At 44.6% G+C, this 27,065-nt stretch overlaps 2 protein-coding genes across 2 annotated transcripts in view; both read right to left on the bottom strand.

Annotated features, from left to right (window-relative positions):
• Nucleotides 1-15,248, bottom strand: part of Gdpd1 (glycerophosphodiester phosphodiesterase domain containing 1) — a 35,515-nt gene extending 20,267 nt beyond the window's left edge. Inside the window, exons 1-3 of the mRNA XM_038328820.1 lie at nt 14,984-15,248; nt 6,279-6,321; nt 1,513-1,648 (exon numbers count right to left, since the gene is read on the bottom strand). Of these exons, the coding sequence (XP_038184748.1) occupies nt 1,513-1,648; nt 6,279-6,321; nt 14,984-15,125 (321 nt within the window). The 5' untranslated portion in view covers nt 15,126-15,248. The remainder of the gene's footprint in view (nt 1-1,512; nt 1,649-6,278; nt 6,322-14,983) is intronic.
• A 3,119-nt stretch (nt 15,249-18,367) lies between these two features.
• On the bottom strand, nt 18,368-25,900 carry Smg8 (SMG8 nonsense mediated mRNA decay factor). Its single transcript, XM_038326689.1, has 4 exons — nt 24,120-25,900; nt 22,540-22,685; nt 20,141-21,013; nt 18,368-18,750 (listed from the first exon to the last, which is right to left on the bottom strand). The coding sequence occupies exons 1-4, from the start codon at nt 25,876-25,878 to the stop codon at nt 18,553-18,555; spliced, it is 2,976 nt and encodes a 991-aa protein (XP_038182617.1). The 5' UTR covers nt 25,879-25,900; the 3' UTR covers nt 18,368-18,552.
• Nucleotides 25,901-27,065: the final 1,165 nt, after the last annotated feature.

The following is a 27,065-nucleotide window of genomic DNA, read 5'->3' as shown; positions in this document are numbered from 1 at the left end:
GTGTGGTGTTGGCTATTTTTTAATGGTAACTTGACACAGCTAGGGTCATATGGGAAGAAGGAATCTTTTTTCTTCTTTCTTTTTTTTTTTTTTTGTTTGTTTTTCGAAACAGGGTTTCTCTGTAGCTTTTTTAGAGCCTGTCCTGGAACTAGCTCTTGTAGACCAGGCTGGCCTCAAACTCACAGAGATCCGCCTGCCTCTGCCTCCCGAGTGCTGGGATTAAAGGCGTGCACCACCACCGCCCGGCCAGACTTTTAAATGATGCTTTCCTACACTGGAAGGCTAAAACTAACTCCTATGTTAAATGTGACTCAAATACACAACTTGATTTGCAATGTAATTTCACATTTGATGATGTATAATTTTATCAAAATATTTATGTAAGTAATTTTGGGGCTGGGGATATAGCACAGTTGGCAGAGTGCTTGCCTAGTGTGTCTCTGAGGCCCTGGGATTCAACACCCATGTAATCTGACACGGTGTTGTGGTAGTTTGGGTATTATTGGCCCCCATAATCTCAGAGGGAGTGGTGCTCTCAGGAGGTGTGGTACCGCCTTGTTGGAGGGAGTGTGCCACTATGGGGGCAGACTTTGAGGTTTCCTATGCTTACGATACCGCCCAGTGTCTCAGTTGACTTCCTGTGGCCCGCGAGATGTGGGACTCTGAGCTACTGCTCCAGCACCATGTCTGCACGCCACCATGTTCCCTGTCATGATGATAATGGACTGAACCTCTGAAACTGTAAGCGAGCCTCCACGATTAAATGTATTCTTCGTAAGAGTTGCTGTAGTCATGGCCTCTCCTCGCAGTGATAGAAATCTTAACTACAGCAGTGGTGTATACCGACAATCCTAGCGCATCTGGGAAGTGAAAGCAGGATTATCAGAAATTCAAGACTGTCCGCAGCTCCACAGGGAGTTCACGGCCAGCCTGGGCTACGTGAGACTCTGCCTAAAGGAAGAGATAAAGCAGGTCCTCACAGATGCACTGGAACCACGCAAATTCCTTGCTGCGTGCCAAGACACTTAAACATCCTTTTCCCTTTTCCCTTATTTTAATCACTGTCATTCCTTGGGGATTTTGTTGTTTGGGTGGTTTGGGTTTTGTTTGCTTCTTCTCTGTTTTCTATTTTGCCTGCATGTGTGCCTGTGCACCATTTACATGTCTGATACCTACAGAGGCCCCCAAAGTGTGCTGGATCCCCCAGAACTGGAGCTACAGACAGTTGTGAGGCACTGTGAATAGAAACTGGGTTCTCTACAAGAGCAGCCAGTGCTCTCAACCATGGAGCCATCTCTTCAGCTCCTGTTCGTTTGTTTTGAGACAGGAGCCCAGGCTGGCCTCAAGCTTTGGACAAGCATGCTTCCCAAGTGCTGGGATTACAGCTGTGAGCCATAAAACCAGCCTAATCATCATCATTTGCAAAAGTTATTTATTGTCGTGACATCTGGCTCTTTTCTGCCTTAAATATTTTAGCCCTACATATAATGCCATTCGTTTATTTTTACTTACACAGTATTTGAGGTCAGAGACATTTACATTGATGCCAGTTGACCTCTTCAGATTTGCATCATGCGACACTACAACTTGTTCATCTTTTGTGATATGGCAGTCCAGTTCCAGCATATCAGTTCCAATGGTAACTGCACTGAAGACATAAGAGAAAAACGGCACTGTGAAAACTGACGAACATTTACTTTACACGTATCAGAGACAAACATTCTGATTTTAAAATCCAGGCTACCCCACAACAATAGCTCAACCACATTTATCATGACTCATCAAAGTGATGTTATAACCTTATAATAAATTATTAAAATGTTGTGGCTTATAGTAAGTGAATCATGCTGTCTCTTCCAAAGCAGCTATAGTTAACTCTGGCATTTCAATACAGTGGGGAAAATACCTGACCAGAAACTGAGAGATTTGGGTGGCAATTCCTGACATGTTAGCAAAACTTGTAACATAAAACTTGCAAGTAGACTTTCCTCTTATGGTGTATTCCCACACCTATAACATGAAATCATTAAGAAATAAGACAAATATGGCTGCTTTTATCATCTTCAGGATGATACTATTAGGCAGTATGGAGGTAAACTCCTGTAATCTCAGCACTTGGGAGAGGAGGGAGGAGGACAGCAGAGTGAGAAGTTAAAATAAAACTCCACCGATGGATTCAACCAGAGGGAGATCTAGAAAACAATAGTGAAGGAAGAGAAGAACCAGGTGAGCTGCTGCAGTGTGTGTGATCCTGGAACTCGGGGGTGTGGCAGGGTAAGAAGTTCAAGGTCATCCTCAGCTACAGAGGGTGAAGTTCAGGGACAGCGAAAGAAAGAAAGGGAAGAGAAAGGAAGGAGGAAAGGAATGAGTGAATAAATCTGGGAAATAATATATGAACAAAAGAAGTTTGTCAAAGACACAGAATAACACTGAAGATAAGTAGAAATCTTAGAGATAAAAAAAAAAAAAGAAATCTTAGAGATAAAATCCAATCACTAGACTTAAGCATGTAACAGAGTTTCAGAGTCACATCAACTGACGAATCACGGATGAGACTGCACAGAACAGGGTGTCTCACTAACAAGGATTTACAAATGGCTAGTAAGTGAACAGATAGACATTCAACAGCAAAACTACTAGGAAAGGCTAGATATAGTAGCTCATACTGGAAATCCCAGCATTTAAGAAGCTGAGGTTGGAGAATGCCCCCAGTTTGAGTCCAACCCAAGCCTCACTGTGAGACCTGTTTGAGGTAGGCTCACACAGTAAATAGTTTAGTGAACAGACTGTACTTGGCTTAGGGGAAGAACAGCACACCCCACTGATGTGGGAGGGTCTTCTGTTTGAGTTGATTTCATTGGTTAATAAAGAAAATGCCTGGATCATTTGACAGGCCTGCTCTTAGGTGGGTGGAGTAGACAGAACAGAATGCTGGGAAGTTAGTCAGAATGCCGTGCCTCTCCTCAGGGAGACAGAGGCGATGAAGCTCCAGCCCAAGATGGACATACGCTAGAATCTTCCCAGTAAGGCACCATTTCGTGGTGTTACACAGATTATTAGATATGGGTTAATCAAGATGTGAATAAGAAGCTGAAACTAATGGGCCAGGCAGTGTTTAAATGAATACAGTTTGTGTGTTGTTACTTCGGGGCATAAGCTAGCTATGCAGGAGCCGGGCGGCATGAAAAGCAGACCTGCCCGCAGCTCCTCACTACACCCCACTCTTCTAATTCATTTGGAAGTCTGGGTACTGTGCCTGAAAATTACTACACACACACACACACACACACACACACACACACACACACCTAGTAGAACATTCTCCAGTCCCTACTTGCACTGGGCTACATGTATACCCCCTTTGAATAAGTTTCTCTTCCCCTTAACGACCATCAAATTTGGGCAGTTTCTATTCCAATCTATCCATGCTATGTCATGATACAGGGGAGACTGAGCCTGAACCTGCTCTGAGTGCATATGCAATAAGGCAGAACTGTATCCTCAAGTGAATTTTTTCAGGAGCATCTCCTATTTGTCATTTATGCATATGACCAAAATCAGATGATTAGCCAGACATGGTAACACATACCTTTAATCCCAGCAGTCCACTCAGGAGGAAGAGGCAGGAGGATCTCTGTGAGTTCAAGGCCAGCCTGGTCTATATAGTGAGCTTCAGGACAGCCAGTACTATAGAGAGAGACCCGGTCTCAGAGAAAAAGAGAAGACAGAGAGAGAGGTGCTAGGCATGGTGGTGCACATCTGTAACCCTAACACTTGGGGGGTGAAGACAAGATGAGTAGGTCCAGTTTCAGCTATGAGGCAAGGTGAGCATTATAAGAGTCTTGGTTATATGACCTCGCCCCCACCTCCAAATCACAAAGAAAGATGTGGAAAACAAAACAAAACAACAAAAATGCCACCGAAACAATGCACAAAACTTCCAAGGGCCGAAGAGCTGGCTCAGCAGGAAAGAACAAGTACTGCCTGCGCAGATGAGCCCGGGGTGGCCCCCAGCACACAGGAGTGCAGCTGTGTGCCTGCGCAGATGAGCCCGGGGTGGCCCCCAGCACACAGGAGTGCAGCTGTGGGGCCAGAAGCAGCAGCTGGAGCTGGAGGCCAAGGCTGGCAGCTGTGAGGGTCTTCTGCAAAAGCTGTTAACTGTTAATTGAGGCATCTCTCAAACCCATAACTAAAATCAAAAACAAAAAACATAAAACTTCCAAAAGGTCCTGTTAAGAAATTGATTTGAGCCAGGCAGTGGTGGTGCACACCTTTAATCCCAGCACTTGAGGGGCAGAGACAGGAGCAGAGTGGTCTACAGAAAGTTCTGGGACAGCCAGAGCCTTGTGTCGAAAAACAACAAAACAAAACCAAACAAAACCAACAAAAAGAAGCAGAAGACTGACAAGACAAGATGGCTCTGTGAGTTAGGGAGCCACACGGAGAAAGGAGAAACTGACTCCTGCCGATCTCCACACAGGAGATGTACAAGTACACACACATACACACACACACACACACACACATACACACACTCACTCACAAGAGCCAGGGCAAACTTAATTATTTTGACTCTCTGCCAAATTCTGCTTCCAGGCATTGCTAATATAACTTTCTTCTCCTACCATTCATATAAGTACCACAGGGATTATATTGTCCCCTTTGTATTTACCTATGCGGCCCAGTTTAATAACCTACTTTTATTAGCTCTTACGAGTCAGGTTTTGCAGGGTGTGGTGGTACATGCCTGTAATCTTAGTGCTCAGGAGGTGGAGGCAGGAGAGTCGGTTTAGACACATATTCCTTTCAAGGGCAGCCTAGTCTATGAGAACCCATCTCAAAAAACAAATGCCAAAATTTATAACCTAAGGACTTGGCTGTGTTTGCAGCACAGTTCTTTAGTTTTAGGTCCTATGCTCACTACGAAAGGGTGGCTGTATCCTTTTTGGTTTTTCAAGACAGCGTTTCTCTGTGTAACAACCTGACCGTCCTGGAACCATTTGTAGACCAAGTTGGCCTTGAACTCTCTGCCCCCTCCCCCCTTCGTGCTAGGATTAAAGGCAAGCGCCACCACCACCCAGCTTTTTTTAAAAAATGATTTATTTATTTTTATTTTATGTGCAATGATGTTTTTCTGCATGTATGTCTGTGTGAGGGTGTTGGGAACCCTGGAACTGGAGTTACAGACCACTGTGAGCTGCCGTGTGGGTGCTGCGAATTGAACCTGGGTCCTGTAGAAGAACAGCCAGTGCATTAATTGCTGAGCCATCTCTCAAGCCCTGAAATGATCTTTGAAGATGTCACTTAATGGTGAAAAGCAGAACTTAGACCAAATCCTGCTGGGCTGCGGGTATGAGGACCTGGGCCATAGAGTGCATGTTAGCATGCAGGAAGCCCTGACTTTAATCTCCAGCATAACAGACAGACCAACTCTCCTGATTGGTCCTAATTACATATAAAATGTTTCCATATTGTTTAGGAGTATGGGACCACTCTGGTCAACAGAGAGACATGCCCAACCCATCACAAAAAAATGGCTTAAAATTGTATTAGAATTCTTTTCTCACTAAGTATGGATAGGTAATGTCTTCCTTTCATTGGCCTTGCTTCATATCCTATTTTGTTATTCAGAAGGGAAAACAGGCTGATGGTAATCATCGGGCTCCAAGACAAAGAACAAGGGCCCCATCAGCATCTCCTGCGGCATCTACTGCTATGACAAGGCCTTGAAAGGCCTCTGTATGAACCATGGATCCATTATTAATAGAAACAATTTAACTCATCTTACTAAAAAAATAACAGCAGCACACAAGAGGATCCCAAGAAGAACCCTGATTGCAGGTTCCGGCTGAACAGAAACTCCGGGCACAAAGACACACAAATCCTATTCATAACCAGCAACCAATGTCACAGTTGGCTCTGGGACAGGCACCAAAGCTACAGAGAAACCTTGTCTCGAAAAAAACCAAACAACAACAACAACAAAAACCAGTTGGCTCATTTGCTCTTTCTGCACCCAACCAACTAGCACTACTCACAGGTCTGTCCCGTGTCACAGATGTCTGCTTCCAGCTCCGGAAACAGAGTCTCTTTGGACTATTCAAAACTGCTTTGACAATTACACAGAAGCCAAATACTCTGTGTAATACTTCAAACTATAACAAAGGCATTTTAAAGAAACTGCTGTCACAAGCGAGCGGCACACGCACGCCACCTCCCTTCTCGCCATCCCTTAACGTCAACGACAGGCTGTAAGAGGGACCTTCCTATGGACTTACTGCTGGAAGGCGGCCATTGTGTTCTCCAGGTTTTCTCCAGCACCTGTGGAAACAAGGAGTTTAAATTTCATTTACTTGCCACGCTGAACATTTTATTTCTCTAGAAACTGCAATGAGCCTTTTTCTTAATGTGTGTGTGTGTGTGTGAGTGTGTGTGCATGTATGAGAGTGTGTGTGTGTGAGTGTGTGTGCATGTATGAGAGTGTGTGTGAGTGTGTGTGTGTGTGTGATGGGCGAGATGGATGGAATCCTATTTTTCAGGTTGTTTTTTTTTTTTCTCCCTGAGGCTGGGTTTCTCTATGAGATCTTGGCTGTCCTGAACTCCCTTTATAGACCAGGCTGGCTTCAAACTTGGATCTGCCTGCCTCTGCCTCCCGAGAGCGGGGATTAAAGGTGTGCACCAACACTGCCTCGCAGAGCCCTTTTGAATGACTGGAGATAGAGCTCAGCTAGTAGAGTGCCTGATGTCTACAAAGCCCTAGATTCAATCTCCTGTACTTTGTGGTACTACAGACCAAGCATGGTAGCCCATGTCTATAATCCCTGCACTTGGAAGTAAAAAACAGAAAGACCAGGAGTTGGAGGTCATCCTGGGCTAGTCAGACAGTCTTAAAAAAACAAAAAACCCTCTTTAAAAGATTCTATTTTTTTTTTGTTTGTTTTTGGAGACAGGATTTCACTGTAGCTTTGGAGCCTGTCCTGGAACTCACTCTGTAGACCACAGGTTGGCCTTGAACTCACAAAGATCCACCCATTCCTGCCTCCCAAGTGCTGGGATTAAAGATGTGCACTACCACTGTCCAGCCCAATACTAACTTTTGCAAACTAAGTACATTATGGTGAAGAATACAATGACTACCAATGCATTTTGTACCATGGTTCTGATTCATGCTATGGCAACAGCAATTTTATCCACTGATGCTTTCTGAGTAGAGAGAGAGACTAGGGACTGAAACTCAAATTTCAAGGCCTCAAATCTGCACGCATTATAGCACTACTGAGCTACATGCCCAGACAGACTTATCCACGCTTTGTAGGACTGGTGAAAACGTCAGCACAGTAAATGAGGTGAACACTGTCTTAGGGACATAGCCTTGACCTTGCAGACTGATGTAAGGGTACAAAGAGCCCATAGAAGCCAGAGACCACGCTCTGAAGATGCCAGAAGAGTGCGTCAAGATGACTTCTGGGGACACAGGGATGAACAAGGGCCTTTGTGACAGGATCTCTATGTAGCCCAGGCTGGCCTCAATCTCTCAATTTGCCTGTCTCCTTGGTGATGGAATTAAAGACATAATGCTACCACTGTTCAGCTAACAGGGACTTGTGAAGTTCTGGAAATGTTCTATTAAATTTTTTTTTATTACACTTAGGGCCAGGAATGGTGGTACACTCCTATAATCCCAGCACTCAGGAGGCCGAAACAGTGTTTGTGGTCAGCCGGGTCTTATAGTGAGTTCCTGGACAGCCAGTACTACAGAGACACCCTGTCTCAAAAACAAAACAAAACAACAAAAAGCAAACAACAATAAAACCAATAAATAAGTAAATAACTTTTTTTTATGAGACAGGGTATCTTTTCATAGCCCTGGCTGTCCTGGAACTCTCCCTGCACACCAGACTGGCCTCAAACTCACAGAGATCCACCTGCTTCTGCTTCCTGAGTGCTGGGATTAAAGGTGTGCACCACCACTGCCTGACTCATTTAACCATTTTTAGACAGGGTCTCTCTACATAGCCCTGGCTGTCCTAGAACTTGCTGTGTAGATTAAGTTGGCTGTGAAATTTACAGAAATCTGCTTGCCTCTGGCCCCCAAGTGCCAGGATCAAAGATGTTTGCCACCATACCTGGCTATAATTTGTTTTTTAAAAAATGTAAAACTGGGCTGGGTGGTGGTGGTGCACACCTTTAATCCCAGCACTAGGGAGGCAGAGGCAGGCGGATCTCTGAGTTTGAGGTCAGCCTGGTCTACCAGAGCTAGTTCTAGGACAGGATCTAGAAACTACAGGGAAACCCTGTCTCGAAAAACCAAAAACAAAAAAATGTAAAACTGGTGGTCAGTCTGAGCGATGATGGCACACTCCCTTAGTCCCAGCACTTGGGAGACAGGGGCAGGTGATCGCCGAGTCTGAGGCCAGTCTGGTCTATAAAGTGAGTTCCAGTGGGTAATTTCCTTAATGGATTTATGCCATTTAAAGATGTGTCTGAATGATAGATTTCTTACTACTCCTTGATTTATTACATCTATATTCTGAGATATTTAATTTGTTTCCATTTTTGGTTATTTTAGATAATAGAGTGCTGAAAATTTAATTTTTTAAAGATAGTGAGATAGTGTCTCATGTGTCCCAAAGCGTAACCAAGATTGATCTTTTCTTTCTTTTTTTAAAAAAATATTTTTTATTTTATTATGTAAACAATATTCTGTCTGTGCCTGCAGGCCAGAAGAGGGCACCAGACCCTTTTACAGATGGTTGTGAGCCACCATGTCGTTGCTGGGAATTGAACTCAGGACCTTTGGAAGAGCAGGCAATGCTCTTAACCTCTGAGCCATCTCTCCAGCCCCCTCTTTCTTTCTTTTTTGAGACTGGGTTTCTTTGTGTGACAGTCCTAGCTGTCCTGGAATTTACTCTGTAGACCAGTGTGGCCTCAAACTCACAAAGACCCACCTGCCTCTGCCTCCTGAGTGCTGGAATTAATTATCTGCGCTACCACCGCTTGGCTTTTTTTTTTTAAGATAGGATTTTATTATATATTCCTGGCTGCCCTCCAAATCACAGAGATCTTCCTGCCCCTGCCTCTTAAGTGTTAAGATTAAAACCATATTAATTGATTAAATCACTCAGCTATCACTAATACTGAATAAGTGGCCAAGAGGCCTGAGATACATGTCGGAGTAGAAAGCTTGTCTAGTGTGTGGGAGGCCCTGGGCAGACAGGACGCTCAGCATCTTCTGTATTTCATTAAGATCCTAACAACTATCCCTCTCCTGTGAGGTAATTAAACTTCCCTAGGAATTTTAATGGCAATGCAGGGCATGGTAGTTCGCGTCTGTAATCTCTGCTGTATAAAGCCATGGAGAATTGTGAGTTTGATGCTAGCCCAGATGACTATATAGTAAGATCCCACCTCTAAAACAAAACAACAAAATACCACCACCCCAAACAAGACATTAGCTCTCGAGCCACATAAATGGTACTTGAGCCTGTCTTCTTACCATGAGCTACACTGCATGGACCTTATGGTGCCAGGCTACCACCCAGATAGCCTCTTCCTTTTCAGTTTTTTTTTTTTAAATATTTATTTATCATGTATACAATATTCTGTCTGTGTGTATGCCTGCAGGCCAGAAGAGGGCACCAGACCCCATTACAGATGGTTGTGAACCACCATGTGGTTGCTGGGAATTGAACTCAGGACCTTTGGAAGAGCAGGCAATGCTCTTAACCTCTGAGCCATCTCTCCAGCCCTTCCTTTTCAGTTTTATAGGCAAACAATTTCCACATTCTTCTATCTGCTGTAAAACTAGGAAGTGAATTCCTCAGGGACTATTCCTGCAGATTACCGAGACTCACCTGGTGAAGCCTGCAGAGTTCCCGAGGGACTAATTAAGAAACACAGTGTTCCTCTCCAAGGAATTATTTAGTGGTAGGTCCTCCCTCGTGAACTTGCTTGAATTCACTTTCTTTCAAATAATCATCATGTGACTCACAGAAACAACCTAATTAATTTTTTGTTTCTCCTAAGAAGTAACTACAGTTTCCGGATCTACAGTTAAGCAATTCTACACACAAAATACTTTCTCTCCCTCTGTGGTTTTGAGGCAGGGTCTCGTGCATTGCAGGTTAGCGCTGAACTCACTATGCAGCTGAGGGTGACTTTGAACTTCGGATCCTTCTGTTTCCACATTTCAGCATGTGGAAACATGGAATTACAGCACGTGCCACCATTTGCTGGCTTACATGGGTCTGGGGATGGAACGTGGGTCTTCATGTATGTTAGGCAAGGACCATTTCCTCAGCTCCCCAAAACTGTCCTTACACATTACTTACTTCATGTGAGTGTGCTGGGAGTACACAGGCCACAGTGTGCACATGCAGGCCACAGACACCTTGTTTGTCTGTGATAAAGACCATTGTCACCCAAGGGGTTGTGTCAGCTGACACTTCTAGGTCACAGTCCATCACTGAAGGAGGGCAGGGCAGGAACTCAAGCAGAAGCCATGGTGGAACACTACTTAGCCTGCTATCTTATACCATCTAGGGCCACTTGCCCAGGGATGGCCCCGCCCACAATTGACTGGGCCCTCCCATATTAATCATTAGTCAAGAAAACACCCTACAGACTTGCCTACAGGTTAATCTGATGGAGGCATTTTCTCAGTTAAGATTCCCTCTTCTCGGATACATCTAGGTTTGTGTCGAGGTGACAAAAACGACCCAACATATCTACCATGCGAATCCCATCCATCAAATTCAGGTTATTTGGCATGGCAGCTGACATCTTTACCTACTGAGCCATCAACCAGTCCTACTATAGGTTTACTGAGATGGAATCTTACATAGCACAAGGTGGCTTCCAACTCACTGTGCATCTGGGGATGCCCTTGAGCTTGTGTTTTTCCTGCCTCAGGTGCGTTTGTTTTAGCCATCTCACTACATAGACCAGGCTGATTTCAAATTTACAACCTTCCTACCTTCCCAGTGCTAGGACTAACCTATTCATTGTATTTTATAGTTCCACTGTGTACTTTTTTTGTGTATGTATCGGTGTTTATGTTTGGAGGAAAACTTTAGGTGTCATTTCTAGTGTTAACACTTTTTTTTTTTTTGGAGACAGAATATCTCATAAGCCTGGAACTCACCTGTTGTGGGATATTTATATACCGTGTGAAGATGTATTGTTATATATTGCTGTGATTGGTGTACTAAAGAGCTAAATGGCCAACAGCTAGGAAGGAGAGGACAGACAGGGTTTCTGGGAAGAGAGAGAAAGAGGAGGGATAATCTAGGTGCACGAATTTTTGCCAATAGATTTGGAGCAAGCTGGGTGTGCTATATTAAAAGGCCGATGGTCCCCATGAGAAAGCACAACTATATATGGTGCTTAATATGGGACACTAGATGAAGTATTTATCTAATTATTCTTTATCAATAAAAATTCAGGAGTCAGATATTGGGATAAGAATCTGATAGATCAGAGAAACAGCCAGTAGCCTCCCCTCTCTCTCCTTTCTTGATCCAAAAGGGCCATGAATCTTTCCAAACCCCTCCCTACCACTTCCCCTGTCTCTCTCTATATTCTCAGTTCTCTAGAACCTCTATGGCTATTTGGGTCGGCTAGTAGCTAGCTCCACCCTCCGACTGAAAGTAAACTTTATTGGCAAACTCGGTAATGTCAGAGTGCACGAAATATTCCCTAACACTCATCACATAGAATATACTAGCTGGCCAGAGTCCAAGGGACCTGTCTTCACCTCTCCAGCCCTGGGAATACATGTACATACACCACGGCTCCCGGCTTCTTCTACACAGGTTCTGGGACTCAAACTCGGGTCTTCTTACCAACTGAGTGATCTCCAAGCCCCCTGTGTTTTCAGTTTATATTATATTAATTTTCCTCCTTTATGTAGTGTTTCCTAGTTATTTTGGATCAGTTCATCTTTGATAGGATAATGAAATGAAACATTACATTTTGCATCTTTTTTTTTTTTTTTTGGTTTTTCGAGACAGGGTTTCCCTGTAGTTTCTAGAGCCTGTCCTGGAACTAGCTCTTGTAGACCAGGCTGGCCTTGAACTCAGAGATCCGCCTGCCTCTGCCTCCCAAGTGCTGGGATTAAAGGCATGCGCCACCACCGCCCGGCTACATTTTGCATCTTAACATAAGATTTTTAAAAACTTTTTTTAAATCTTTTTTTTTTTTAATGTGCACTGGTGTCAGAACCCCTGGAACTGGAGTTACAGCCAGAAGTGAGCTACCATATGGGTTCTGGCATTGAATCCAGGTCCTCTGGAAGAGCAGCCAGCACTCAGAACTGAACTCTCCATCTCCCGAATGAGATGTTTTTAAACATTTACTTATTTTATGCATGTGTACACATATGCATGGAAGTCAGAAAAATTGTGGGATTCAGCTCTTCTCTCCTACCATGTTGGGTCCCTCAGATTGAACTGCCTGGCAGCAGGTGTCTCTGCCCATCTCCCTGCCTGTGATCTAGATTTAAATGCTGTGAAGGAAAGCAATATTGGTTCAGCTCCTTCTACAAACTTTCAGATGTTTGCATATGAACTGATGTTTACTTTCCTTGGAGTTTTTGTCTGGCCACTATTATATTATCATTAATATCCTCATATTTGACATACAGTGTGCTAGTGCATTGTTTATAAAAACCAATGAAAACTGCAGTTTCAGCCACAAGAGAATAATCTTCAAGCCACATGATGGTAGCATGTGCCTTTAATACAAGCACTTGAGAGACAGGCAGACTCTATGAGTTTGAGGTCAGCCTGGTCTACAGAGAGAGTTCCAGAACAGCTAGGGCTACACATAGAAACCCAAAAACCAAAACCAAAACAACAAAAAACCTTAAATAAACTAAAATAATAATAATAATCTCCAAAGGGAAGATTGGTGGTGACAAATACCTGTGATGGCAGCACTCAGGGAGCTGAGGCAGGAGTATCTCAAATTCAAAGCCAGCCTGAGCTATACACGGTAAGACCATTTAAAAAGCAGCAACAAAATGGCAAGGACTGAGCTGGATAGCGAGCACAGTGGGTAAATCATTTGCTTCAGATCCCCAGAACCCATGCACAGGCCAGAACAGTAGAACCCAGAACCCATGCACAGGCCAGAACAGTAGAACCCAGAACCCATGCACAGGCCAGAACAGTAGAACCCAGAACCCATGCACAGGCCAGAAGCAGTAGAACCCAGAACCCATGCATAAACTGGAATCAGTAGAACCGGCATCTGGTGTGTAATCCCAGATTACTGCTAGATGGTAGGTTTAGGCAGGAGAAGCTCCAAGCCCCAACTCAAGATTCCTGGTGAGTTCAGCTATGAATAATAAGAGGCTCCATTTCAAACAATGTGAAAGACAAGGACCAACATCTGATAGTGTCCTCTGACCTCTACGCATGTGCTCTAGTATGTATGTGCTAGAAAACACACCAATCACCACCAGCTAGGCATGACAGCACATGATTCTGATCCCAGCACTCAGGGAGGCAGAGGCAGGCAGTCAAGGCTACCCTGCTCTACGGAGTTAGTTCCAAGACAGCCAGGGCTATACAGGAAAAACAAAACAAAAAACAACAACCCAGTCTTTAAAAACAAAAGTGGGAAACTGTGTTGAACTGACAAAACTCTACAAAAGAATGATAATGCATTTCTATAAATAGAAGTCATGGCCCTACACCTTTACTAAACTCAGCTCTGGGAAGGCGGAGGCAGAGTTCCAGACCAGCCTGGTCTACATAGAGACTTGCAGGCCAGCTAGTGCTCCATAGTAACACTCCGACTTTGGAAACTCTAAAACCAAAAAAACATTATGGTACTATGTCAAATTTTAGGCTATAGAATTTACCATTAAATTGTACATGTCAAGAATTTTTTTTTGTTTTGTTTTTTGAGACAGGGTCTCTCTTGCATAGCCCTGGCTGACAAGGAACTCCCTCCAGCTGATCTTGCACTCTATCTGGCCTCAAACGCAGAGATCCGTTTGCCTCTGCCTCCTGAGTGCTGGAAGTAAAGGCATGCGCCACCACTACCATCAGCTCCATTTGAAGCTATTTTAACCTGGCGTCACATTCGCCCTAAAAGAAAATTGTAAAGCGACTGAAACAATTTTCTATTTTATACATTATTATTGAGATGTAATGAAGTCACATTATTAAAAGTAACGAAAAAGCAAAGACATGGCTGTTGGAGGAATATACTTCTGCAAGGTAACCTTACCATCTCTGAAAAAAATAATCCTAACAAGCGAAATCATGTTTTAGTCTTTTGGAAACCCACGAACCATTGCTGGGGTAAATGGTGCTGTTCAAAATTAAAAACAACCAACCAAACAAAAAAGAAAGCAGGTACTAGGTTTGGAGTCCTCGGAGCCAGAATCCTCCAAATTCCCTGCCTCACTTTAATCCAAGCTCTAACTGTGACCTTGGAAAAGTCCCTGGATTTAGAGACATTTCTCTCCAGAGTTCAATTACAAATGCGTGGAGGGTGGGCCAGGTCACTAGGCACCGCTTGCTTCTCGGCTCGCTCCAGGTGACTAGCGGATCCTTAACCCTGCCTGAGCCCAAGCTCTTCCCCACGGACTCAGCCACCAGCTTGTTCCAAGCAGTCTGTTCTGTTCCTGGTTCCCTCTGCGGGTGTCTCCTGGATCTGCACCGGCTCTGTGCCTAGCTGCCAAGAAGGGTCCTCCCGATCATCCTTCCTTGGGCTGAGCAACGCCCCACTTCTCGATCCCATCCTGCACTTCACCTCCTCACAGAAGCCCTGCCACCCTTGCTCCCCGGAGACGCCCACCAACTAGGACTGGAACACGAGACCCCTTTCTTCCCCTCGGGACGACTCATCTGAGGAAGCCCTCCAGACACTAAAGCCCATCCTTCCTCGGTCTCTCCGGTACCCCCACCCTCTACCTCCTGCAAGGAAGCCACCCCCATCTCCGCCATCGGGTTCTGGGGACCCCTCTCACCTCCGCGGTGAGAGATGTGCCTACTGAGGAATCGCTGCTTCTTTCTCTGGTGCAACAACGTTGGGTATTTAAGCAACAAGAACGACGTGACCAAATACCCTCCCAGGGTAGAGAGAAGGCAAAACGCCGCGGTGGACGACATCCTCGGTCACCACCTTCTGGGCCTCTGAACCCCACTGCGCTGCGGCGGTGGCAACGGCTGCGGCGCCGGCGGCTGCTCGAGGTCGCTCGCCCCCAGCCGGCGCCCTCGGCGCAGCGCACTTGTTCGTGCGGGCTCACCACGCAGGCGCAGCCCGACCCCGGTGCCGGAGCAACAAAGGGGCTCCGATACGCAGGCGCGTTGCGGCAGGGAGCGTTCGGCGTCCAGCTGAACGTGTGTCCCACGCTTGAGTGATTCTAAGAAGGTCCCGAGGCAAGGGGTTGGGCACTTGACAGTGTTTTTATTTGTTTGGTTTTTGTTTTGGCATCCCTCAAGCGGGATAGCCTTCAGGAAAACTCTGATGTAATTGGGAAATGTACATCAAAGGAGGATTCCAGGGCAAGTCCTAGCCCCTTCTCTAGGAAATGCCAAGAATTGTTCCCAATGCCTCGAAATGTTGACTCAACAGTTTAAGAAGCTTGGGGCTGGAAGGCTTAGCCCAATTAGTAAAGAGTACCGGTTCAAGTTCCAGCACAAAATAAATATAAATAAAGAGACTGGGGCTGGAGAGATGGCTCAGAGGTTAAGAGCATTGCCTGCTCTTCCAAAGGTCCTGAGTTCAATACCCAGCAACCACATGGTGGCTCGCAACCATCTGTAATGGGGTCTGGTGCCCTCTTCTGGCCTTCAGGCATATACACAGACAGAATATTGTATAATAAGTAAATAAGTAAATAAATAAATAAATAAATAAAGACTGGCAACGTCTCCTATGAAGGCTGGCAAATAAATTTTCCATTTCCCCTTTTCACCTCACACATTACAAACTTGGAAAACACTAGGAACCACGTTTTAAGGGGATAGGATGTTGGTTTTGCGAGGTAGGTAGGGTCTTTCTTACTTATTTCCAGTCTAGACTTGAACTCACTGAGGTAGAGGAACTCCCGATTCTTCTACCTCAGCCTCCAGAGAGCTGAGATTATAGGCATGCCCTGCTGTGGATCTTAGTCATGCAAAGGAACTAATCACATCACAGAGGCTGTAGCTGTGGTCCAGTAGTAGAGCACTTTCCTCGCAGGTTCAAGGCCTCGGGTTTCTTGAGACAAGGTCTCACTGTGTAGACCATGCTGGCCTCAGATTCACAGGGTTCAGCTTGCCTCTGCCTTCCAAGTACTGGGGTTATTTACTATTTATTTTTGGAGACAGGGTCTCACTATGTACCCTTAGCTGACCTGGAACTCACCAAGACCAGGCTGGAGATCCACGTGTGTCAGCCCCTCAAAACCAGAGGTTTGATTCTCAGTAAGAAATAACCAGCAACATACTGATTCACCTTGTTTAGCTCAGGCTAGCTTCAAACTCCTATGGCCAAGTAGTTGTCTTGCTTCATCCTCCTTCCTGATTGGCTGGAACTGCAGGCTGCTGCACCTGATCTTGTCTATTTTTATTTACTTATTTTTGGTTTTTCGAAACAGGGTTTCTCTGTAGCTTTGGAGCCTGTCCTGGAACTAGCTATTGTAGACCGGACTGGCCTCAAACTCACAGAGATCCTGCCTCTATCTCTGGAGTGCTGGGATTAATGGTGTGCACCACCACCGCCTGGCTCGTTGTTTATTTTTTATGCTATGGGAGCTAGTTCTGTCCTTCCACCATGGGGGACCTGAGGTGGCAGCTCCTTTTCCTACTAAGCCATCTTGCTGGGTCAGGAAACAGCTTTTGGAAATGTGATAAACACTGTATTTCACATACATTGAGACTAAAATCTCTAATTCTGTTAGTACGGTATTTAAATTGTATCTGGGAAAATAGGATCAATTACACTACTTTGGGTCTCTAATTTATTTTGCACTTATCTAATGGATGGCATAGCCACAATTGGTGATATGGTGGTACGTTGGGAAAAGTTACTGTAGATTGGTAAGATTTAATCACTTAGCAAATTATTTCATAGAATAGGTATTTAATTAAAGAATATTTATGCCAAGCCTGAGGGTACAGGCCTGTAATTCCAGCTACTCTGGAGGCAAAGGCAGAAGGACTTGAAATTCTAGGCCTGCCTGGGCTACAGAATGAATTCAAAGCTAGCCCCAGCTAGGTACTATCTTCAAATATAAAGAACAAACAGGAATGGGGATATATAGCTCAGTGGTATGCATGAGACCTGAGGTTCAGTGCCTAGTACTAAAAAAAGTTTTTGTTAGCACACACCTGCAACCCCAGTATTAAACAGGCTAAGTCAGGAGTGTTGAGAGTTTAAGGCCAGGGGGTAGAGGAATGGCTCAATCAGTAAGAACACTTGGTGTTGTTTGAGGCTGGCCTCCAATTTGGGAGATCTGCTTGCCTCTGCCTCTCAAGTGCTGAGATTAAAAGGCATGCACCAATACTGCCTATTAAGAACACTTGTTTTGTTTTTCAAGACAGGGTTTCTCTGGGTAACAGCTCTGGCTGTCTTGGAACTTGCTCTGTAGACCAGGCTGGCCTCGCATATATCCACCTGCCTCTGCCTCCCGAGTGCTGGGATTAAAAGTGTGGCCCACCACCACCTGGTTTAAGAGCACTTTTCCTTACAGAGGATCTGGGTTCAGTTCCTGTACCCACATGGTGGTTCACTTCCAAGATATCCAATGTCCTCTTCTGCCCTCAGTGGGCACCATGCATGCATGTAGTGTACGTACATACATGCAGGCAAAACAACACTCATACATATAGTAAATAAATAGGTCAGGTATAGTGGTACACACCTTTAATCCCAGAACTCTGGAAGCAGAGGCAGATGATCTATGAGTTTGAAGCCTGCCTCGTTTACAGAGTGAGTTCCCGAACAGCCAGGACTAAACCCTGTCTCAAAAAACCAAAAAAGAAAGAAAAGAGAAGGGAGAGAGAGAAAAAAAAAAGAGAGAGAAAAGAATATAAGGAATATCCCAAATGACACATCATTTTATCAGAAAGATGAAGCACTAAACTATGATGAAAATATGCCTTATAGGGGGCTGGAGGGATGGCTCAGAGGTTAAGAGCCCTAACTGCGCTTCCAGAGGTCCTGAGTTCAATTCCCAGCAACCACATGGTGGCTCACAGCCATCTATAATGAGATCTGGTGCCCTCTTCTGACATGCAAGCAAACATGGAAGGAATGTTGTATACATAATAAATAAATAAATCTTTAAAAAAAAAAAAAAGAAAGAAAATATGCCTTATATTATGGGCAATGAAACAAAACAGATATATCAACTACACATTTTGTATCCTTTTTTCTAGAACAAACTTTTATTGATTTTACAATAAATATCAACATAATGAAATAATGGAACAATTATTGTCCAAATACTGAATACTTCTAACCAAAACCCATTTGGTTTTGGGAAAACACAGAACACACATTAAAAGAAGACAAACATCAACTCCAGCCTGGGACCAGATGGCGGGAAACTTATTGTGTCACTGCTTTCAGGACTCCCCGGAGCACCTTGTAGCTCATTAGCTGCACATTCTCCTTAGGGGGAAAACAAGGTCCCCTCTCAGTCACATACGCATAAGGAAATCTCAGAACCCAAAGGCCGTCAGGTGGGAGAGTGATTTCTTGTTTTTCTGGGTAAAATACTGGACATGGTGGTGGGCCTGGTTGAACCTGAAAAACACAGGTAACAGAATTACTTTTAGATTTCTCAATAAGAAATACCTGAAAGATGAGTGAACAATGGGTTCAAAACCACTGAAGATGGAGCGGCCACACTGAACAGGAAGGCGGAAGCTGCTGCACTTTCCTGGGTCCTCACTTAATCCCCTTGGTGTCTTATTCCCTCTGCTCTCTCTTTTTTTTTTTTTTTCTGAGGAGCAGGGGGTTTGAGACAGGGTTTCTCTGTAACTTCAGAGACTGTCCTGGAACTCACTTTGTAGACCAGACTGACCTTGAACTCCTGGAGATCCTCCTGTCTCTGTCTCCCTAGTGCTGGGATTAAAGATGTGAGCCCTCTACTCTTCTATTTTCTGTTGACCAGGTTTTGTTTTTTGTTTTGATACAGGATCTCTCTTTTGTATCCCTAGCTCTCCTGGAACTTGCTCTGTAGACCAGGCTGGCCTTGAACTCAGAGATCCACCGGCCTCTGCCTTCCAAGTGCTGGGATTAAAGGCATGAGTTACCTCACCTAGCTTGTATTTTTGTTTTGTTTGACTGCTCTTCTAAATCAGCAGGTGTTGGGAAAACTAAACTAAATTCTTACTAATGGTTGTCACAGTTAAATCGATGAAGACCTTGGCTTTAAAAGAAATGAGGTACTGGAAATGTAACTTAGTGGGTAGAGGGTTGGCCTAGCATAGCAGTGTGCACACAAACAACAAATTAATGAAGAGACATAAATAAATAAATGCAAACAAAAATATTCAAGTGGACATGGGTTGGAAGGCCATTCAGTGCTAGAGCACATCTGGTGGCAGAATTCTGAGTTCTAGGTCAGTCTAGTCTATGTCTTGGGTTCCAGGACAACCAGGGCTACATAGAGAAAGCTTGTCTCAAAACAACAACAACAAAACCAAAATAATAAATTAATAAATAAAAATGATCAGAACAAAGGGATTGGGACATAGCTCTGTTGGTACAGGGCTTGCTTAGTATGCACGGAACCTTCACTGAAAGCCATAGCACTGCCTAAACTAGGTGTGGGTGTGTACCCTGCCATCCTGGCACTGAGGCGGTAGAGACAGGAGAATAAGAAGTTCAAGGTTATCTTAACTACATAGTGAGCTTCAGGACGGCCTGGACCACATGAGACTCTCAAACAAACAAACATTAATCTAAATAAGCATCATGGGCTTGGGATGCAGCACGGTTAGTAAAGAAAAAGGTACACACCTAAAATCCCAGCACTTGAGAGGTAGAGACAAGATGATCAGAAGTTCAAGGTCATTGAAAGCTACACATCTAATTCCAAGTCAACATGGGCTACATGATTTGTCCCATAAAGACAACCCCCAGGAAAAGCATTGTTTTGTTTGTTTAGGGGAAGGGTTTGATTTCTTACCTGTGGCATCAGTATTATCTGCAAAGGAGCATCAGGAACCACAACAAAAAGCCTCATAAGTTGGGCATAATGTGGTTTGAGCCCTCTGCCCTGAGACGAGGACAGAATGTACAGGGGCATATCACTGTTTAGGGCTTTTAAAGCTGATTCCTTGGGTCCACTTCCCATCACCTTCATTATTTTGTCAGGCCCTGAGCACATGAATCTCCGACCTCGAGAGTCTTCATACTCAAAGCCAACAAAGGCTCTCGCTATGTCATCCCGCCGCCGTCCTCTCCCCATGACAACCGCACTTCTCTTTCCAGGAATAGCTTTATTTGGAGCAGGCCAGGAATTTGTGTCTAAGTCTCCTTCATCTTCAGCTCTAGTCCTGATGACAATGTCCCAAGGCATAAGATAGTTTGTTCCTGGAACGAAGCCCTGTTGGTCCAAACCTGTATGAAAGTTGTAAGACTTGGCTGGGCCTAGTTTAACCAAAGACCAGCTGGAGAATTTGGGTAACAGACCTTTTGGGCAATTTGAATGTAGCATGCCTGGGAGATATTCAACTGTGGATGCCTGCCGATCAACCAAGTTTGGCCTCTTGTCAGATTTTACTTCACCTTGACCGTGAACTTCTGGATTGTCTCCTCCGGCTTGTGGGTCAGCTGGATAGGTACCCAGGCTATCTGTTGACTGGCCCAAGCTCAAAGCTAAACTTAGGCTTGTGCTCTCTCCTTGGGTTTGAGGTTCTTTCTCTTTAAGTTTCTCGGCATCTGAGTCAGGTGGGGCAGGAGATGGTTCATTTTTGGCAGGAGCAGGATCTGGAGTACTTGGCTCAAATACGGGGAAATTGATATGGTCCAACTTTCCACAACACTTTTCTTCCAGAAGCTATAAGGAGAAAAAAGATGTGGAAACTTTTTATTTCAAATAATATATTCTTCTTTGTATGCTTAAATAAGCAAAAACAAACAAACAAAAACCAAAACAAAACAAAAACCACAACAACAACAACAAAAAACACACCAACCATGTTACTGAGCAGAGGGGTAGTGAAAGCCTATCACACAGTTTTGGGAGGGCAGGCTGAGTGAAGCAGAACAGAAAGTTAGCTAGCCTGGGCCGTACAAGTTCCAGACCATCCTGAGCTAGTCTGTCTCAAAACAAATGTAACAACACACACTTTATTCTAACAAGCAGGATTAGCAATCAATGTATTAGTAAAAAACATGCAGGTTTTTTTTTTTTTATTTCCTTTGACAGTGGATATGTGAATTCAATTTTCTGGTTATTGAAGTAGCAAGAACTACTTTTGTCTACCAAAAGAATCCAGTGTGAGTTATTCCTTTGAGGCAGGCTCTGTTTTTAATCCCAATGACCGTTACTGTGATAAGAAATACACACCAAGAGTCACTGAACACATTTGCTGCACTGATCCACTTAAAGTGATTTAAAAAATTGTTTTAGGGAAGTATTTTTTTATTTGTTTGTTTTATTTTTTGAGACAGGGTTTCTCTGTGTAGCCCTGGCTGTCCTGGAACTCATTCTGTAGACCAGACTAGCCTGGAACTCACAGATATCCACCTGCCTTTACCTCCAAGTGCTGGGATTAAAGGGGTGAGCCACCATTTGGATTTGGGAAGTGGTTTTATGACCAGAAATTTTCTCTTTTTCATTTCTGTCTAAAACCGTATGAATGGAGATCAGAGAGATGGGTCAGTGGGTAAGAGCACCTGTTGCTCTTGCAGAGGGTCCAGCTTTGATTCCCAGCACCCACATGGTGGCTCACAACCTTAACTCCAGTCCCAGGGAATCCATGTCTTCTTCTGAATTCAGTAGGTACATGTGTGGTACACACACACATACTGAAATAAAAATATTACTGATGAGGTATTTTAGTAAAAGGAGTAAGAAATAAAATTGTGATAATGGATATTTTTGAGCTGGATAATAAAAACTTCTTTTTAAGCCAGACACAGTGACTCATGCTCTTAATTCCAGCACTTGGGAGGCTGAGGCAGGCAGATCTCTGTTAGAGACCTGCCTGATCTACACTACAAGCTCCAGGACAGCAAGAACTACATAAAGAGACCCTGCCTCAAAAATAAATAAATAAATAAATAAATAAATAAATAAATAAATAAATAAATAATTTTTAAGAGGCCTCTTTTCAAATAAATGAGTGAAAATACGTTTTTTAAAAAAACCTCTATGTGTATCATTCTAATAATTTAAATACTAAATATACATGCATAAAGTATGGTTAAGAAAAAAAACAAGAAGTACATGCCATGAACTTGTCCTTGTTCCTATAGCACTGCAGTTACATTGGCTTTTCTAAGCATTCTGCTTCTAAATATGTACTTTTACTTGGGTAATATCAGTAACAAAGAGAGCTTCAGAGCTTCAGAGTCTACCTGGTAAAAGTCATAGTTAGCGGCCTTGATGTCAAAGGGGTCGTCTCGAGGTGCCTGTTTCCTCCCGCAGTTGCAGGCTCCAGTGGAGCGGGCTCTGCTATTGTGGTAGAGCACAGGTGGGTTCCTATCCGCCTCTGGTTTTTCTCCTGGAAGATGTAACTGTCATTATTAATCTCACAAAGACAATGCAGAGCCAAGTTTACTTTGTGTTTTACAACAGTCAGCTTCCCAAGTTCTCCAGACAGTTCTCTGGCAATTAAGAAACACACACAAAACAAGCAAACAAATAAAAATCTTGACTAAACATACAAGCTTTAAGTTTTACGCCCTTTTTCAGTGCAGCAGATGAGACTGGTGCCTCACTCATATATGCAATGCAAGTGCGCTGTCTCCCAGCTACACCCCATCTTAACCCTAAATGGTTGAACTAGCCAGAGTGGAGGGGCCATCTGGAGGCAGAGGCAGAAGAATCTTTAAAGAGTTCAAGGCCAGGCTGGTCTACAGGGAAACCCTGCCTCAAAAATAAATAAGTAAGTTGAATTTCTCAGTGACTTTTTCCTTCTGTGTAACATCATGATGACTTTCCATTTCACTATATTCCTGTCAATTCAACAAATACTCTAAGATGAAAGGTGAACACACATTTTCTGAAACTTCATGCTTCTTAATAATTATCATCTACCAACTCACTAGAATTCATTGTTTAAATTAAAACAAAATAGTCATGGGTGATAGTTTCCTTTTAGAGGTAGAAGATAAAATTTAAGGCTGGAGCTGGCAAGATGGCTCATCTGGCATCTGAGTTCCATCCCTAGAACCCATGTGGTAGAAGGAGGGAACTGACCCTACAAGTTGTCCTCTGACCTCCACTTGTGTCATGGCAATCACATATCTATAAACACACACACATACACATGCAAAATGCAATTTTAAAAATAAAAATAGATAGTTATTTACTTGTTGGGTGTGGTAGCACACACTCCAAAAGCAGAAGCAGAAGGATTTCTGTGAGTTTAAGTCCAACTTGGCCTACAGAGTTCCAGGACAGCCAGAACTAAATAAAGACCTTGTCTCAAAATAATAATAAAAAAAAAAATGCTGGGCAATGGTGGCGCACACCTTTAATCCCAGTGCTTGGGAGGCAGAGGCAGGCGGATCTCAGTGAGTTCAAGGCCAGCCTGGTCTACAGAGCTAGTTCCAGGACAGCCAGGGCAACACAGAGAAACTCTGTCACAAACAAACAAAAACGGTAAAACTAAAACAAAGAAAGAATTAAAAAAAGAGAATTTACTCTTAAATTTCTGCACGGCTCTTTAAAAAACAAAAATACCAATGCCTACCAAACAAATCATTTTAAAATAAGAGTAAAAGCACAGCTCAGGTGCCAGTGAGAGGCTCAGCAGGTAAAGGGGTTTCTGCACAAGCCTAACTACATGGGTTGGGTCCTTGGAACCCACAGGATGGTTGCCCCCCTGACCTCCACAGGTGCACTTCCACTAACATACACCATACAAGCACACAATAATAATAAAGCACAGCTCAAGTTTTCGTTGCAAAATGAGGGAAGCTTGGTAGTTTACCTGATTTCGGTAAGGAGTGAAATTTGTGTACACAGTGCTGGTCAGTCAAACTTCTCTCTTCACAGAGCTGATGGCCGTTGCTCCAGAATTTGTAGCAGTCCTCATGCAATTGCATGGCATATTTGTGAAAAGCTGGGCCTCGCGCGTGTTGACTGTATACTCGAAGGGCCTGGGCAAGCTGATTCTTATGGACTGTCATGGTGTAATTATGAGGCAAGTTGGACTGGTAGGCACTATGAGCCATGGGCAAAGCTTTTTGGCACCGGTTTTCTGAGAATTTCGTGTCTATATCCAAAAACCCTTCTAAGACTTTAATACTGCTTAAAATCTTAGAGGTTAGCTCCCCGGTGGGTGAGCCCAAATCCTCTTCTTTCCCGTCAATTGCCACTTCATACAGTTTCGCAGCTGCTGAGATCCACTTCTGATAAGTGGGAAGTTCAAAATGGGAGGGCTGTGGGTTCCTGCCCACGCTGTCATCGAAACCTTTTTTGCTTAGGACTAGCTCCACGTGCTGCCACAGGAATTCTCGAAGGGTGAAATCCACCAGCTGGCCTGAAGAACTAGAGGTGCTGCTATCGGTGTGGAAGGAGAGCTGTTGTCGGCCGTGTTGTCTCACCACTTGGTAACGCCTAGGTCCAGAGAGGGGTGCAGGCACCAACAAAGATTCAGGGTCCTTCACAGTACAGTGACTCCTAAGCTGGTCCAGCAACATGCCAATTGGGTCCTCCTCCTGGCTTCCTGGGACTATGTATACAAAAGCTTGGTTGGCAGGTACCGTAAAGAGGCAGTTGATACTCTGATTCGTCAAGACTCGACTCTTGCGGAAGATTCTATAGATCTGATCCTCCAGGGCATGCTGCAGTCTTCTTTTGGGAGAATGCTTCTTGGGCTTATCTGGATGAGCTGTATCTTGGCTCCGAGGGGGTTCCACTTTAAGGGCTCCATTGAGTTGAAAGAGGAAAAGGAGTCTAGGCGGGCAAGGTCGGCAGTTTAACTTCCAGTCTTTGCCAACTGGACAATCCTTAATGGCTGTTTTAAGGAGGGGTAGTACTTTCTGTCTCAACCCATCCAGGGCTCTGAATACTCGATCATAAGTGATGTCAAAGGAACAAGTCGGATGGACCAGGAGCAATATATGACAGACAGAGAAAAGGTAAAGGAGACTGAGACACTGTAACTTCTCCTGATGCTTCCAGAACTCATGTGTTTCCGCGTGAGGTAAAGAGAGGCCGCCACCAGCTTCTCCGCTCTGGAGAGCCCGACAAGCACGCAGAAGCTGTGAATTGTCACAGATGGAAGTGAGAATAAGATACAGGACTTTGCTTTCCTGGTTATAGTAAGCCTGCAGAAGGCTAAAGTCCTGGGGACCTGGCTCAGCTTGGTTACCTTCCGCGGTAGCCATACCTCCACGAAGTGAATCCCCGGCGGCAGCCCCCGGGTCCCCGGCTCCCCCGGCTTCTCCGACGGAGACCGCTTCCGTCTTGAATATAGGCCCGGGATCCCCAGGATCCTGGTGGTGAAAGAGAGGGAAAACCTGTCGGTCGCACACAGTGTTCACCAGAGAGAACTTCTCGGAGTTCAGGCGCAGAGCCGTCTTGCCGAAGATTCCCACCACGCAGATCTCATCTTCCCTCCACGGAGGCTCCGGCACGCCAGCCGCGTTCCCTCCGCCTTCAGCGGGGGGACCTCCGGGACTCTCAGAGCCCAGCCAGGCCGACGCTCCCATGAGAAGTTCTCGCAAGCTGACCGGCCCCGCCATGGCGGAGAATGAGCTTCCTCCAGCGTCCTTCCGGTCCCTCGCTAATCCCATCCAACCAGGTCCTACTGTGAAATACCTCCGCACGTCAATCCCTGCTTTTCTCTCACTTTAGTTCCGGTGTCGTGTTCCGTGCCTTGTGTCACTGTGTCCGTCCCCTGTCGTCGTCGCCTCCCCACTCCCCGCCCCGCCTTTTCTAGTGTTCTGCCAAGATCTTTCTTAGCTCTACATTTGCTCAATTCGAGAATATAGGGATCGAGATGTCAAAAACTAGATTGGATGCAGTTTGCATTTTAATACGTCAAAAAAATTCCAACAACTTAGATTTTTCTAACAGCTCAGCGCGGGTGGTTGCTTATACCCTCACCGTCTCTTGAAACCGAGGCACGAGGATTCCTTTTTGTTTGTTTGTTTTTCGAGACAGTTTCTTTATGTTGCCCTGGAACTCACTTTGTAAACCAGGCTGCACCACCGCGCAGCACTTTTTGTTTTTAAATTGGTTTTTCGAGAGTCTCTCCGTGTAACCTTGGCTGTACTGCACCTGTCTCTGTGGACCGGGGTGTAGGCCTCTAATTTAGAAATTCCCCAGCCTCTGCCTCACAAGTAGTGGGATTAAAGGCTTGAGACACCACCAGGAAAGAGAGGGAAGGAGGGAGGGAGGGAGGAAGTGGAACTGGAGGAAGAATGGGGGAGAAAGGGAGGAGACAGGGATAGGGAAGGAGGGGAGGTCCAAGCATATTGTCACATCCCTGTAATCATTCAGAATGAAGAGGCAGGAGGAGTTCAAGTAATGTATCAGTAATTGAGATCACTGCTCTGGCAGAGAGGAGCTCTCATCTTGCAGCACCTATAGCTGGAAACTTCTGGAGAATCTGATGCCTCTGGCATTCCAGAGTATTTGTACTAAGGACCAGGTACTTGCAGTCACAAGGGAACACACAGAGATCCCCTGACTCTGCCATCCCAGTGCTGGGATTAAAGGCATGTATTACCACACTCAGGTCTTTTCTGTAAAAAAAAAAGAAAGAAAGAAAACAACTTTTATTTATTATTATTGTGTATGTGTACATGATGTTGAAACAGAGTTTCTCTGTGTAGCCCTGGCTGTCTTGGAACTCACTGTTTAGACCTTGCTGACCTTGATCTCACAGAGATTCGCCAGCCTCTGCTTCCCCAGTGCTGTCATTAAA

The sequence above is a fragment of the Arvicola amphibius genome, chromosome 4 (genome assembly GCF_903992535.2).
Source record: "Arvicola amphibius chromosome 4, mArvAmp1.2, whole genome shotgun sequence".
NCBI classification, from domain to species: Eukaryota; Metazoa; Chordata; class Mammalia; order Rodentia; family Cricetidae; genus Arvicola; species Arvicola amphibius.
This window is presented reverse-complemented; position numbering and strand designations above follow the sequence as displayed.

Bases quoted from the DNA above. Each gene is read 5' to 3' on its own strand.
- Smg8 (XM_038326689.1), bottom strand. From the start codon at position 25,878: ATGGCGGGGCCGGTCAGCTTGCGAGAACTTCTCATGGGAGCGTCGGCC. The intron at 22,686-24,119 runs GTAAACTACCAA...TACATCTTCCAG, and splicing joins TCACTCCTTACCGAAATCAG to GAGAAAAACCAGAGGCGGAT. The intron at 18,751-20,140 runs GTAAGAAATCAA...TGTGTTTTTCAG, and splicing joins AGATAATACTGATGCCACAG to GTTCAACCAGGCCCACCACC.